Source organism: Rhamphochromis sp. 'chilingali', assembly GCF_963969265.1.
Source record: "Rhamphochromis sp. 'chilingali' genome assembly, chromosome: 4".
Taxonomy (NCBI): domain Eukaryota; kingdom Metazoa; phylum Chordata; class Actinopteri; order Cichliformes; family Cichlidae; genus Rhamphochromis; species Rhamphochromis sp. 'chilingali'.
The window spans coordinates 23,312,222-23,326,501 of record NC_137948.1 but is presented as its reverse complement, the minus strand read 5'-3'; the positions used below and the strand labels follow the sequence as shown (position 1 = coordinate 23,326,501).

The window sequence follows — 14,280 nt, the reverse complement described above, 5'->3', positions numbered from 1 at the left end:
GCGGTGTAATACACAAAAATGTGTCAACGAAGAAATACTACACATCTGAACAAGCGTGTTTGTTTATTGCAGGGGTGGGGGATTCTAGGCCTCAAGGGCCGGTGTCCTGCAGGTTTTAGATATCACCCTGGGTCAAGACACCTGAATCAAATGATTAATTTATTACCAGGCCTCTGGAGAACTTTAAGACATGCTGAGGAGGTCATTTAGCCGTTTAAATCAGCTGTGTTGGATCAAGGACACATCTAAAACCTGCAGGTCATCGGCCCTCAAGGCCTGGAGTTCCCCACCCCTGGTTAATTGAGTCTATTCACCAGGGATTTGAGGTTTTCTGTCTAACTGATATGGAAATCTGAAGTTTGAGTTTGATAATGAGTTTTCTGTTGGCTGATGTCATCAAGGATGAATACAGCTGACAAACAAAGAAACATTACTGACAGGACACATATGAATATGAAGCCCTTCTCTCAGGATCAGCATCATGCCAAGCCCTGTACTGGTGCTGCTTTTCAGTAGATGATAAAATCATTGCAAAAACAGAGTCTGTACAATTCTAAAAAGCTTTAAAGTCAATATTTGGTTTGACCCTCTTTATTCCTCAAAAGAGCCTAAACTCTCTTAGACAACCTTTCTTGTCATTTCTTTAAGCAGTCTTTGGGAATAGTACTCCAGGCTTCATGAAGAACATTCAAAGCTCTTTATTTGATGTTGGCTGCCTTTTGTTCTGTTCTCTGTCAGGATGAGCTCACACTGCTTCAGTAATGTTGAGGTCTGGGTTCTGGGGAGAACAATCCATATGTCCAGTGTTCTACAGCATGTTTTTCTATACAGATATGCTTTTACTGCAGTAGTGCTTTTGGGATCATTTGCTGACAAATGAACCAGATTGTACTGGATGGTAGATCAAAAATCTGACAGCACTTTTCTGTGCTTGTAAATAAATAAATTTTTACAAGATCCCCAACACCACTGGCTGAAATGCTGCCCAAACCATAACAGAGTAGTGTTTAACAGATGGCTGTCGACTCTGTTGCCCACTCTCCTGAACTCCTCTATACATGCATGCAAATTATCTTCAGTAACAAAAATGAAACCTGTCAAAATCTGTTATGAACCCTGGAGCGTTCTTTTTTAAACTTATTTTCATTTTTTGGGAAACAGACACGCTATTTTTTTTTTTGAAGTATATCGCCCAACAGAAGCTCAGTGTGGGAGTGGGATCCCTTTGTCCGCCTCTCTCTTTATCTCTGTTTCCCAAAGGCCCTCCCAAAGTTAGCAGTGGCATCCTAAACCCTGGAAAAAAAAACTGTATGTGTGTGTGTGTGTGTGTGTTGAATGCTTAGTTTGTGTGGACAGACTGTGCACTGTCTTGAATACAAAAGGACATCTTCACAGGTTCAGCACAGGCACGCTGCTGTTTTTGCGGGATACTTTTTCTTGCGACTGCCAGCCTCAGGTAAAATCCTAATTTCTGTGACACACAGAGTTTCATTTCTCATTTATTTTACCTTTATTTATACAGTTAGTTCTACTGAGGCTCAATGTCTTCTTTACAAGACAGACCCGTTTCAGACACACATATTGAAATTACAGCAATAAAAGAACCAATAAAATAGCTGGAATTAATAGTGCTTTGCAACTCCATTTATATATAGCAAAACAGTAATGTGCGTTTGACATTCATCTTGTTCACTAACTAGTTACTGCATTTAAACTATTGCTTGCTGTATGTGCGACTGCTGGCTTGATTACTTAGGGCCACAGCTTTATGCTGGTGAGCTATTGATGGCGATGCTTTGATACTTTTGCAGAAAGTGGTAGCACTATTTAATATGTGCTCCATATTTGGAAGTACTAATTTGGTGCATATAATTTAGAGAAATATCATATCTAAATGTTTTTATAATGTCTATTAATTTTTATTAAAGATGGAGCAATCATGTAATAGAGTAGTTATAATAGTGTCTTTGGTAACTTTTAAATAATTCAAAGTATAAAGACTAATTTATCGCTTTGGTGTGTACACCTTCTCCCCAGCATTACTTTCACATCTCAGAACTGTGCTGAGAGCTATTTTACCAGACAGACCCATTAATATCTTTGTCGTTGGGCTCCAGACACACAAAAAGTTTGTGGACTTAGTCAAATTTTTCCAGTCTGGTAGCTTCTGGTGTTTACTTTAGCTCCGAATGTGACTTTTGAGAGCGAGGTGCATATCAGAGGCCTGTAACCTTGGCGATAGTGGAGGCTGGGCCCACAGCTCTGCTCGTCATGAATGTGCTGGCAGCATACAGATGCATTCAGTTGTTTCCACTTTGAAAGATGTGCCAAGTTCACATCTTTGTTGTGAAAAAGCCAGAGTAGAATGTATTGATAGCTTATGAACAGCTTTTTAGCCTTTAGTGTAATATTTTTCTGAAATATTCAATTCTGTAGTGGTTTCAAAATCTAAAAACTTACATGTTATCCATTTTTAGACAATTTATCCAAGGTTTAAATGATTCACTTTGATCTTACAGGTATGAAGGCCTGCTTAGTATTCCTTTGCTTACTGGCAGCAACATTTGCTCTGTCTGTGAGTAGTAAAGATATTCTTCTTCATAAATCAATGAGTAAAAATGATCAAAGACAATATGATAATGTGTTCACCATACAATAAATATTACAGATGTTTCTTATTATCTTCAGGTGAAAAGTAAACCTCATGGAAAACATCATGGGTTGCATAAGAGTTTGCACACAACCAAAGAAAAGGTAGAGTAACATCTTCTTCATCTAGAGTTTTAAATTCTAATACTAAATGTATCGTGTCATTTTATACAGTCGATAAATATTTTTCCTTTTCTCCTGCTTCAGGATGCTATCACAGTGGAAGCCAATAAGCCAAAGATCTTACCCACTCTAGTCACATTTGAGGCCAGCAGCCAGGAGCAGGAAGACGAGGAACTGAGTTCCGAAGACAACGCTAACAAGGAAGATGGAGAGAGGGCTGAAAAGCGAGAGAAAAGCACTGCAGTTCTGTTGAGTGAAGAAGAACTGGTAGACCTCCTGACGAAAGAGGCTGAAGAGGAAGATGAAGCTGAAGTAAGAGAGCTGGAGGAGGAAGAAGTAGAAGCTGACAAAGCCAAGGTTGAGTCTAGCGAGGTGGTTGAGGTCGCTGAGGATCAGGAGAAGTTGGATGAGAATTCAGAGACAAAGAAACATTTGCTGGATGAGGAAGAAGTGAAAGAAGACAGTGTGGAGGATGTGATAGAGGAGAAGGTGCAGAAGATGACTCATTCAGAAAGGAAGGAAGAGCCTACTGAAGCACTGCTAGAGGAAGATGGCAGCACAGAATCAGTGATTCCAGTCAATCTGGACTATGCTGCTGATAGTAGCCTCCTACAACCTCTACAGACTGCGTCAGCTAACGACAAAACCCACTCTGATGACACCAAGCCTACTTCAAAAACAGACATCAGAGAGAAAGAAACCAGTGGGAAAGAAATGGCCAATATCGCTGATGACTATGAACCTGGCATGCAAAACACAGAGGCAGCACACAGCGAGGAGGTGTCTGATCAGACACAGGACAAAGATTCCTCAGACCAAGACGTAAGCGCCAAGAAAGAACCTGAAGCAAATGTGGATCATCCAGAACCAAAGGGCGATGCAGAGCTTGAATTGAGAGCCACTCTATCTGGAAAGGAGGAAGAGAAGAGTAAGAATGTGGGTGCAAGTCACACTAAGGCAAAAACGAGGAAGCAAAAGAAAAACCAAACGTCAAGGAAGCACTCTCCGGACAGGGAGGAAACACAACCCGGACAAGAAGAGGGCCGACAGGATCCTGAGTCTGAGAGCAGCAGCACTGACAATACAGACCAAAAGACAAAGAGGAGAAGGGCAGGAAAATGGGTAATGCTTATATTACCTATATTTTCTTTCGTTACAGTAGATTATCATTATCATTATTTTGGCCGTTCAGGCATCATTGGATAAAGATAGAAAGACAGGAAAGCAGGGAAAGAGAAAGAGAGGAAGACAAGTTTAGACTCAAACCCTCTTGGTGGCATTTTAAAATCAGCCCACAGTGAAAATGTTTTAAGAACTGATAGTTAAAATTAATCATTGAGTTTAAGCTGGAGTAATTTCCTTGGTAAGGAGGTAACAGAGGACATAATCTGCCCTGCACACTGCATCTACAAATCACCTGTGTATATCTTGAAGTGGTTAAAGGAGATACATCTCCCTGTCAGTGGGCTTTTTTTCATTTGTGAAACTGACCCAGCTAATTAGCCTGCTAGACATCAGTGCAGTGCAAGTAAAAAAAAGATTTCACTTGCAAGTTTAAGGCTTTTAAAGCTCTCTGCAAGTTTACGGCTAACCTTTGACAGCATTGGCAACATTTAGCAGCACTAATCAGCCCAAAGTTTACAAAAAAGCTGATATTGCAGTTTTCATTGGGGCAACTTGACCTTTGTTTTTTCTCTTTCTATAGTACCTTCACGTTATTACTAATATTATTAGTACTAGAAGGAGGAAAAGGAGAAGGATTTTATACATGCATGAGTCTGCCTTTACACGTCTTTTTGTACTTTCCCAGGGTCCTTTAGTTGGTGTGAATCCGGTGCAGATAAGAGCCGCAGCCGAACTGTACCCAAGGTCCAGGCCCTCTCTTGGCGGAGACATACAACTCCCAGAAACCCCTACTGGTTATTTTTTTTCTGTTGATTGTTTCTGTTGAAGGCTTCCTCCTTAGCCTTCTGTGACATGATTACTGGTATTTCTAGGTCCATTAATAATAAAGCCAGATACTTTCTGTAAGTTGACAGTTATGTAAGCAAAAGATGATATGATATTTTATCTTTATCATGATAAGATAAAGATAAAAGGAATTATCAACATCTCTAATTTAACACAAGACTAGAAATAAATGTAAATAATACAGGCTGGTGAAAGGCTCCACTTCAAGGAAGTTTAACATTGTTTTAAATTTAACGTTATCGTTCATATAACGTGTTATTCTTACAGTATAGAACTGCTGAGTGTCTGGTCAGCAGCAGCATTCACTATATACTGACTAATACACCATCCGAATAGTCTCACATGGGGAATCTGCTGACTGAATCATTTTGCTTAAACTTCCGCATGAATAGTGCCTCTCTGCTTCACAGTCACTACCAAAACACAGCTCTGCAGGCTTAAAGGTGAATAAGAGAGATCAAGTCGAATTTAATCGCTATACCAACTCTATACTAAAGGAATGTAGAGGATGATGTGAGCTTATTGTAGCGTACTGGGCTCTATTGCAAGACAAACTTTAAAACAAGCTAGGAAAATAAGTAATTTATCTCACTGTTTCTAGAAATCAGGTGAAATATGGGTCAGAGATCCAACCGGTGTTTGTGTTTTCTTAAAGATCCATGTGAAAACTTCCGCTGCAAACGTGGAAAAACATGCAAACTTGATGCGGACAATAAGCCAGGGTGTGTGTGTCAAGAACCGTCAGAGTGCCCTCCCAGTGTGAATGAGTTTGACTATGTAAGTATGTTGATGCCTATAAAAGAAATGTCACACTTACATATTGTTATTCATTTATGCTCATACGTTTTATGTGATGCTCTGTGGTTGTGACACACTTGTCTGCAGCAGCCTTGTGAAGCTTTCATATTGTTTATTGAGGAGAAAAAGGAAAAAGTACAGATGTCATTGTGGGCATTTTGACTTAATTGAAAGACAAAGCAGAGAACACTTTTGTTTTAATATTAGCTCTAACTACCCTGCCTGTTATGGTGAGCCAGCAGGTATTCTTTTCATATTATTTGACCCAGATTGCTTTTTGTGAGAAGGTCAAGGGTCTGATAGTAGGCTGAAGGTGAGCTGTAAACCACAAATATGGAATTTTATCTTTGTATTGTGTCTTCCTTTCCTCACAAGTCCTGCCTGCATAAACTCTTCGAGGACAGTGGCTAAAAGTTGATCTTCTCTCTTCATTTATTTAAACACTTTTGTTTTTGTTTAGGTTTGTGGGACAGACAACAAAACGTATGACACATCATGTGAACTCTTTGCTACTAAATGCAACTTAGAGGGCACTAAGAAAGGACACAGACTTCACCTAGACTACACTGGGCCATGCAAATGTGAGACTGTATTTAAACACTGTACAAACTGTATAATTTAGTATGGTGAAGAAAGAACTAATTAAAACATCTGATGCTTTTTTTCTGTCCTCTCTGTCTCAGTGATACCTCCATGTGTGGACAATGAGCGGGTGCAGTTTCCTCTACGAATGAGAGATTGGCTCAAAAACGTGCTGCTCCAGCTCTACGAACATGACTCCATAACTCCTGGCTTCCTCACTCCTAAACAGCGTTTCAGAGTAAGGCTTACTACTCCAACAGCTCTTTACAACTACTGTGTTTAAGTGACTGAAACCAGCCAAAGTGTGGTCTCCTGTATTCTTCAGGTGAAGAAAATCTTTGAGAGTGAGAGGCGCCTTCATGCAGGCAATCACTCTGTTGAGCTTCTCGCACAGGACTTTGAGAAGAACTATAACATGTACATCTACCCAGTACACTGGCAGTTTGCTCAGCTGGACCAGCACCCATCTGATAGGTACATTTTTATACACTGGTTTTGCATATAGTATCTTCTTTAAAAAAAAGCTAGCTAGTTAGGGGAGTTATTGGTTATAGAACAATATGGAAAGATATATATGTCACAGATGACTGACAGACTGTAAAAAACACATCCTTAATCACAAAGTGATAAGAAGACGCTTCTTTTGGCTGCTCCCTTTTCACACGGGGTCCCCACAGATAGCACCACTTGATTTGGCAGCTTTTTCCACCAGATACCCTTCCTGTTTCAACACCAAAGGGTATTTGCGCCTCTTCATGGTCTCTAACCAGAGACCTTGAACATGTCAGGTGAATGTGTAAACCCCTACTCCAGGGGTCGGCAACCCTGGGAAGGGTTAACTGATGGCACGACCATAGCTGGACTGGCCAGCGTTTGTTTTCATTCAAAGGCTTTATGGCTTTTCCTATAATACCTGGTGGGCCGGTCTCTAGTCAAAATGCCCGGGCTGTTTTTTTGTCCCAGTCCAGCCCTGGGCACGACACGCAGTGAATTAATCTGAGAAGGTGCATTAAAAAATTAATGGCCGGGCCAGTGGTGCACATCACAAATTAGCTTGCATAGACACATTAGTTGTACTGCTTCTTAATGACGGTATCTTAGCTAACAACCCCAACTACCAGATTCAACTTGTAATTGGCTAAAAATCACTTAGCCTACTGATGAGAGGGACGTTGCTAGCGGTTAGTTTTTTCAAGCGATGTTGAAATTTCCACATTCCGAAAATTCAAATGCTTCAGGAGCTGCAGCAACTGTTAATATAGAGCGTTATTAAATTTATTGCTAATGCAATTATATGGCACATTGACTTCTGAGGAAAAATTGAATAGGCAAAAATAACTGTAACAAGTAAGCAAAAGCAAATCAAAAGTATTCATATAGCACCTGTCTTGATAAGAATAGCAAAGTGCTTCACAAGAACAATCAACAAACAAAAACCCAACTATTAAAACACATTTTAAAAGCAAGCTTATAAAAATATGTTGTGAGCTGCTCTTTAAAGGTTTCATGCACAGATCTCAAATGTAGTGGTGTCCTTTAGTTTTCAGTCCAGAACAAGGACCAACAAATGATTTTTGGTCTAAAGGCTTCAATGACCTGTAACAACAATAACAATAACTAGTATGTTAGGAAAACACGTAGTCATCCTGCGCACTCTGTTTACTCACAGTGATCAAAAACATTTCTTTTTCCTCTACAGGTTTTTGTCCCACTCAGAGCTGGCCCCTCTCAGGGTCCCCCTGGTGCCAATGGAGCACTGCACCTCTCGCTTCTTTCAGGAGTGCGATGCTGACAAAGACAAACTGGTATCATTTAAGGAGTGGATCACCTGTTTTGATATCAGGAATGGTGAGAGGTTCATCGTTTCTTATATTTGTGAGAAACCTTCCCATAAATGATGTAGTACGTTCATGGTCAAGGCCTATATAATTGCATAGATAGTAGAGGTTTCAGAAATGTGATGCTCCAATCTGAATATATCTTCCAAGATTTAAGATGAAAACCCAGCATCTTGCTCTAAAATATGTTCAGAATTTGATGTTTTCTGGTACTGTTAGTTGATCATTTAAATGCAAACTCTAACTCTTTGTAACTTGTCTCTCTGCAGAGGACATGGATGCCAACCTGCTTTTCTGAGTGTTGTAGCTTGAACATCTGGCTGTTGAAGTTCTGTCTATTCAAAATGATACAGTACACGCTCTGACAAGTACAGATGAAACAAACCCATGTTACCTCCCGCTATAAACAAAGCTTTGTGTAAGGCTAAGCATGGACATTTAAATCACTGATCTGTAATTTAGACTGAGCTGCTAGAACCGTCTATTAGAAGAAAGAAGTAGTTATTTTTTTGCTGGCTGTGTTCAAAATCTTTACTACAATGCATTCCAAACTGGGGCAAAGTTATTGCAGCTTGATGGTAGAAAAAACATTGTGCAGTACACAGTGCCAGGTAGTACCACAATTAGTAGCAGACAATTGCAGATTCCTGTTTGATACTAGCAAATGTAAAATAGCACCTGTATTGGCTAACTTAGTAGCAAATGTGTACATGTTTGTCCTCATATATTATGTTTCCTTACACTGCTAACTAAAGGCAATAAACAGCAAAGAAATTCACAATTTCAGAATATTTCAGTAAACTCTGTTGCTTATTGATGTTTGTGCTGAAATAAAGTCTCCTACAAAAAGACTCTGGTAAATATCATTTCATGTTCTGATATCTTTTCTTCATTCCTTTTCTTTTTTGCGTGTGTTTGTGTTACTTCATGAGATGAATAGCTCTTCAACAATGGTTTTTAAGAATGCAAGTCACTGGTAGATGATTTTGGTTTGCCGCTTGATCCTAAATAATGGCCTGCTGTAAGGCGACAAAGCAAAAAATAACCTGCTGCTTGGTCATGATGATTACGGCATCTCGTTTTTATGAGATAAAGCATTCTGATTGGACCTTTTCTGGTGATCGCCGAGTCTGACGCCTTCTATATAAGTAAAGAAAGAAGCGGCGCTTCACCTGCTGATCATCTGCTGCTTGCACTGAGCTAAAACATGTACTGCATGCTGTGGGTTATCTTTCAGAGCCTGGCCCTCGTGGTGGAGAGTGGTGTGTCTTCAGGGAGTGCTGAGGCACTTGCCAATAGGGGAGTGAAGAACAATGGAGGACCAGGAGCTGCCAACGGTGCAAACGCTGGGGCTCAAAATGGGGTTCCACTGACTGGTCAGCCCTTTGTGGCACAAGTAGTCCAAGTTGGTAATACTTTGTTTATCCAGCCACTTGGGAACCCTGTAGGTCAGGCTCCACCACAACAACTAATTCCAGTTGCAGTTCTCCCACAAGGTGGAGCTTTTCTCATGGGCCAGGCAGGAGGAGCCACCATGAATCTGCAAGGGCCAGGGACGCAGCAAGCTGGAGGTGGGCTGTTTGCAGTGCTGCCACAGAGAAATGTCGGCGGAGGGCCTCAGAGTGTCATGTTGACCCCTGGCCAAGTGCAGCTGATGTCAGCAGTCGGGCAAAATAACCCACAACCCTTGGGCGGTGTTGTTGGTGCTGCAAAGCCGAGCGGCAAGCTGAGGTTTCGACGGTCAGTCGCAGCTCGCCTCAGGAGGACGCAGTCTCCGGTGATGAAGACTACGCCAGCTGAAGATGAGGAAGAATGCTCTGGGGTAGATACTGAGGAGAAGCAAGTGGAATGAGATGAAGCATTTTTCACAGATTCATTGCTAAACACTGATTGTGGTTCTCCTTAATACCTGTTGACACTTTACTGTTGTAGATCACTGTAACTAATGACCAATAAATGATTGAACTCCTATTGCACAAAACAAATCTGTCAAGTCTGTCTTGAACAAAACACTGAATAAATTCAGCAGGGTCATGGGTGTGCCTCCATCTGATGGCTGTTATTTTCATATAAGAGGCTGATAAAAATACACACAGCCTTCTGTTTACAATACACAGCTTCAAGCTACTTCCAGATGGTCTCTCTTGAACATTTGAAAACTATAAATCCGTCACATCAGCATGAAATTCCTGGCACAGCTTGTTTTCTTTTGGAAAAAAAAAACAGTACCTAAAATAATATAAATCAGATGAACAACTGCATTTGCATTAGAGAGAACCTTTTGTCCTTTAAAACTGAAAACAGAAAAAAATAGTTTCTTAATTGTAACTGCATGACAGTGTGTAATTAGCTCCAGACCAAACTTCCACAGAGGGTGTTTACCTGGTCTGCTGTCAGCTGCAGAGTCAGCAAAAGGAAAAACATTCCCAGACGGCTTTGGTATATGACAGAGTAACCATCCAACCAAACAGTAATGTATGTGATGGCTCTGAACATGTGCTCGTGAAACAAGCTATAGGCTTTCTGTTTTCATTTTCTTGTTAAATTTCAGAATTTTATTAATGATTAACTGATTTCCCGAGGGTCACTGTGAGTGAGTGTGTACATTGGTTGAGAGTGTGGCGTGTGGGTGGGCAAATAAAAAGTTTGTCACTGTTATAAAGTCATCACAAATTACAGTAAGGCACCCAGCCATGTCTGAGGCACTTATTTTAACTTTTAATTATAAAACAGCAGCAGGCAACATGCCATTTATACCTCTAGACATGAATCAAATCACAAGATGCCATTTATGCCCGGGTGTTTTCACAAACATCTTCTCATAAACAGTCTGCATGCAGCTTGACACAGTAAAGGTGAAATGTTCGATTAACCTTCCTGCCTTCTTGGGACCTTTTTGTGCCACTGCTATGTGTTAAATGGCTGCCATTTCCACTGTGTTCAGTGGAATATAACCAAACTTGCCACAGGATAGTTTTTACCTGTCAATGTTAATATTCCAGTGTGAATTCCTTAAATCAGCCTAAAATGGCTGAGCAGCAGAAATCCCCACACCCATCACCCTGGGGACCATTTTCTGCCCATTGACTTCCATTATAAATGCTATTTTTCAACCCCAAATTATCATCATATGATTTTATTTTTTCTTCTTTTCTTGGATGTCAATGAAGACTCAGGGCCTTGAAGTTTTAATTTTTAAATTGCAAAAAAAATGCAAAAAAATAATGGCAGGTCAAAATGTATGTTGGTGCCAATCTTTGGTCCATCTAAAGGCCTACTTATAATGACAATCACATATTACTTCAACTGGTTTTTTGTGGAAATATTTAGTTTCGTTTTTTGGTTTTTGGGGCTTATAACACAGGGCGCTCATGTAATAACACTGGGATTTGAAGGGTTAAAACAACGAAAATATAATTAAAACTTTACATGAATATTTCAGGGAGAAGTAGTTTTACAAGGTTGGCTAATTTAAAGTGGAATAAGATATGGATATATGGTCTTTTTATGGCGTGGCTGAGAATGGTCCCTAGGGTGATGGGTGTGAGTTTTTTAAAGGATGGCAGGAGGGTTAAATTTAACACTATAACGTATTCTTTTAGATACATGTGGTTCTGATACCTCTACATCATCAGCGTGATTTAAAAAACACAATCCCTAAACCCAAATTTGTACTTCTTTTTGTTTAAAACACATCAACTGTGACCAACAAATTGCACAAAAATGCTGGACGCAGCAAAAAATGATACAAATTAAAACTCATACATGCAAATTGATATTTTATTTCTTTCAAAATAAAAAGAAGGTTCAATAAACACTCTAGTTTAAGAAACAATTAGAATTTTCTGGCAATTATGCTGTTGTTCAGGCTTAATGGGTAAAGCCTGAACACAAACACACACATGCACATATTTTTTACAGTGTGATCTACAAAAGCTCTTGATGACTATGATGTCAGTTGTTTGCCTCTTGTAACCACAACCCACAACATTGACGAGGTCCATGCTGGGTTTAAGTCAGCTTCCAGAAGCCTCTAGAAACCCTTCCCGCGACAATGAATCACTGCGTTATTTTTTTGTGGTCACTCAGCTCTATCAAGAACAATGTCAGTGTGTCAACTGGCTGAAGTTTCTTTGAAAACAGGGACTTTGCTGCATTACATTTCTTTAAATCTTGTATTGTAGAGAAACCATAGATGCCATATTGCAACTTCCCATGACACGCAGGTGACAAATATAGCATGTGAATAAGGCAGTGTTCTCCTCTCTAATTGGCTCATAATAATCTCTTTGACTGATAAAAGGCGTCTTTGAAACAGAGAGTTACTGTCAGCTTTCTGGGCACATAACAGTTGAAGCCAGAGCAAAAACGTACAAGGTCTGTGTGTTTTTACACGATTCAAGGTGCAAAATGAAGCTTTTTCTCTTCGCAGCATTTGTAGCAACCCTCAGCTATGTGAGTAGTCAATCTATCTATCCATCTATCCATATGTGTATATATCTATACTAATGTGTATATCTCATCTAAATTTATTTCAGGTCAATGCAGGCAAGGTAAGTTACAGTCAGACTATGGATGTATGCATACTTTGCACAATAATCGAGATTAGGCCACAGGCAATAAGTCTTTTTCCTGCTCCAAGCAGACTGCAAGGCTGCTGGCAGCTATGAATGCAGGGATGTTGAATGGAGGACTCTTAAATGGAGGACTCTTAAATGGAGCAAACCCCGGGATGCTGGTTGGTGGTCTGAATCCACCCATTGTTGCTGGCGGTGGAGCAGGCGTTATAGGGCAGCCCCAGTTTGCTCAGGTCAGTCCACTGGATTTAAGTTTGAGCGACAATGTGACTTTTCACCGATATTTTGCAGTGAATCTAAGTAACACTTATTTTTCCTTCTCACAGTTTGTTCCTCGAGTTCCTGCTTTTGTCGTTCCAGCTCAGGTCGGCAATGTGTACCCTTTCCCTGCTGTCCCTGCAGTCAATGCGGTTAGTGAGGCACTTACTGTTGTGGTGTTAACAACACAACTTGTTGCAGGTTTAAGAGCATCATCTGTCTTGCTTCTCTAGTACCAGGTTCCTTTCATGGGAGTACCCCAAATGGCACCAATGAATGCTCCTCAGCAACCTGCGATGGTAATCAACCTTTACCTTCAGTGTGTCAGTGGTTATTGTTTGCAGAAATGTAACATTTCCTGTTTTTGTTTAGGGGAACCCTGCTGGTGCTGCTCCACAGCAGCTTCCAGTTCAGCCTGATCCTCTCGGAAGATTCAGGGTAGGAAACAATGAATCTTTTGTCTCAAAGGCTGTGCAATATGAATGAAAACTACACTGGATAAATGTTGCTCTGTGACTCCACAGCGCCAGATTATAAAAGCGGAAAACACCGTGAAGAGTACTGTGGACACTCAGGTGAGACTGCGCAAAATAAACCATAAAAAGTTTTTTAAAAAGTTACTCACAGTTTGTAAAAACCATATTCTGCTAGAAAAATTACTATTTTTTTCTCTTATTTTCTCAGATTCCTTCTTCCGCTCCTTCTGCATCACCAACAGCAGCACCCTGCAACAAGGATATTTAAGCTGACACCATTACTCTAACATTAGCTTTGAATTGAATCTACAAGAAATATTGAATATTATAACAATAAAAGTAAACTACTGTGATTATTCATAAATTGATTACTTTTGTTAAAGTGGTTTGTTACAGTGTCTTCACTTTCTAATAAAATTAATCATACTCTAAATAAAATTTGTCTTGTATGAGTTTTATGCCATAGACCATCAGTGGATCTGTGCTGCCATCTAAAGGACATATATGTTTCATAAAACTACAACTCTAGATAGATAGTGAAGCGGACATCCATAAAATGTTATCAAAAATAATATAAAATAAGATTTTTTAAAAAGATCAAAAAAACAAAAATGACTACCAACCCACTTGCCACTAATTCCATTGATAAAGATAATACAGATATACTGAAGTCAAGGAGAATGAGTGAACACACATGATACAGCAAACATGATGCAGTTCTGAAGTTCTTTCAAACAGCTCCTCCTACAGCTTTTCAGCTTTACAAACATACAGAGACAGTTATGTCTCTGCACTATCAGCAAATTCCCAGAACTTAGAACACAAGATGTGCTGGTGTGGCATAAAAAAAGTGTTAGTTACTGGCATTATGTACAGGTGCGCATAAAACTGATGATGGTTCAGTTCAAGCAAGCTGCTTCACTTTCAGGATTGTGCAAGTTTGTTCACAGTCACACTGGTGTGACCAAATGAATAAAACGGAGCCATTTGAACCATGCAAATGGATTG

The 14,280-nt window shown here is 40.0% G+C and overlaps 2 protein-coding genes across 2 annotated transcripts; both read left to right on the top strand.

The window, feature by feature from the left end:
• The first annotated feature begins 1,341 nt into the window (after positions 1 to 1,341).
• Positions 1,342 to 8,722, top strand: sparcl1 (SPARC-like 1). Its single transcript, XM_080880414.1, has 11 exons — positions 1,342 to 1,456; positions 2,520 to 2,575; positions 2,689 to 2,754; positions 2,857 to 3,894; positions 4,583 to 4,691; positions 5,399 to 5,520; positions 6,002 to 6,122; positions 6,225 to 6,361; positions 6,449 to 6,597; positions 7,823 to 7,971; positions 8,231 to 8,722. Exons 2-11 carry the CDS (start codon positions 2,522 to 2,524, stop codon positions 8,257 to 8,259), a joined length of 1,974 nt encoding a protein of 657 aa, XP_080736540.1. The 5' UTR covers positions 1,342 to 1,456; positions 2,520 to 2,521; the 3' UTR covers positions 8,260 to 8,722.
• Positions 8,723 to 12,692: 3,970 nt separating this feature from the next.
• scpp9 (secretory calcium-binding phosphoprotein 9) lies at positions 12,693 to 13,609 on the top strand. The gene is made up of 6 exons (XM_080881553.1): positions 12,693 to 12,771; positions 12,865 to 12,948; positions 13,030 to 13,095; positions 13,169 to 13,234; positions 13,321 to 13,371; positions 13,481 to 13,609. The coding sequence occupies exons 1-6, from the start codon at positions 12,694 to 12,696 to the stop codon at positions 13,538 to 13,540; spliced, it is 405 nt and encodes a 134-aa protein (XP_080737679.1). The 5' UTR covers position 12,693; the 3' UTR covers positions 13,541 to 13,609.
• The last annotated feature ends 671 nt before the right edge of the window (positions 13,610 to 14,280 follow it).

Coding starts and splice junctions, on each gene's coding strand:
- sparcl1 (XM_080880414.1), top strand. CDS start 2,522: ATGAAGGCCTGCTTAGTATTCCTTTGCTTACTGGCAGCAACATTTGCT. Junction 5,521..6,001: donor GTGTGAATGAGTTTGACTAT/GTAAGTATGTTG, acceptor GTTTTTGTTTAG/GTTTGTGGGACAGACAACAA. Junction 6,362..6,448: donor CTCCTAAACAGCGTTTCAGA/GTAAGGCTTACT, acceptor TGTATTCTTCAG/GTGAAGAAAATCTTTGAGAG.
- scpp9 (XM_080881553.1), top strand. CDS start 12,694: ATGCTGGTTGGTGGTCTGAATCCACCCATTGTTGCTGGCGGTGGAGCA. Junction 13,235..13,320: donor ATCCTCTCGGAAGATTCAGG/GTAGGAAACAAT, acceptor GTGACTCCACAG/CGCCAGATTATAAAAGCGGA. Junction 13,372..13,480: donor AGAGTACTGTGGACACTCAG/GTGAGACTGCGC, acceptor TTATTTTCTCAG/ATTCCTTCTTCCGCTCCTTC.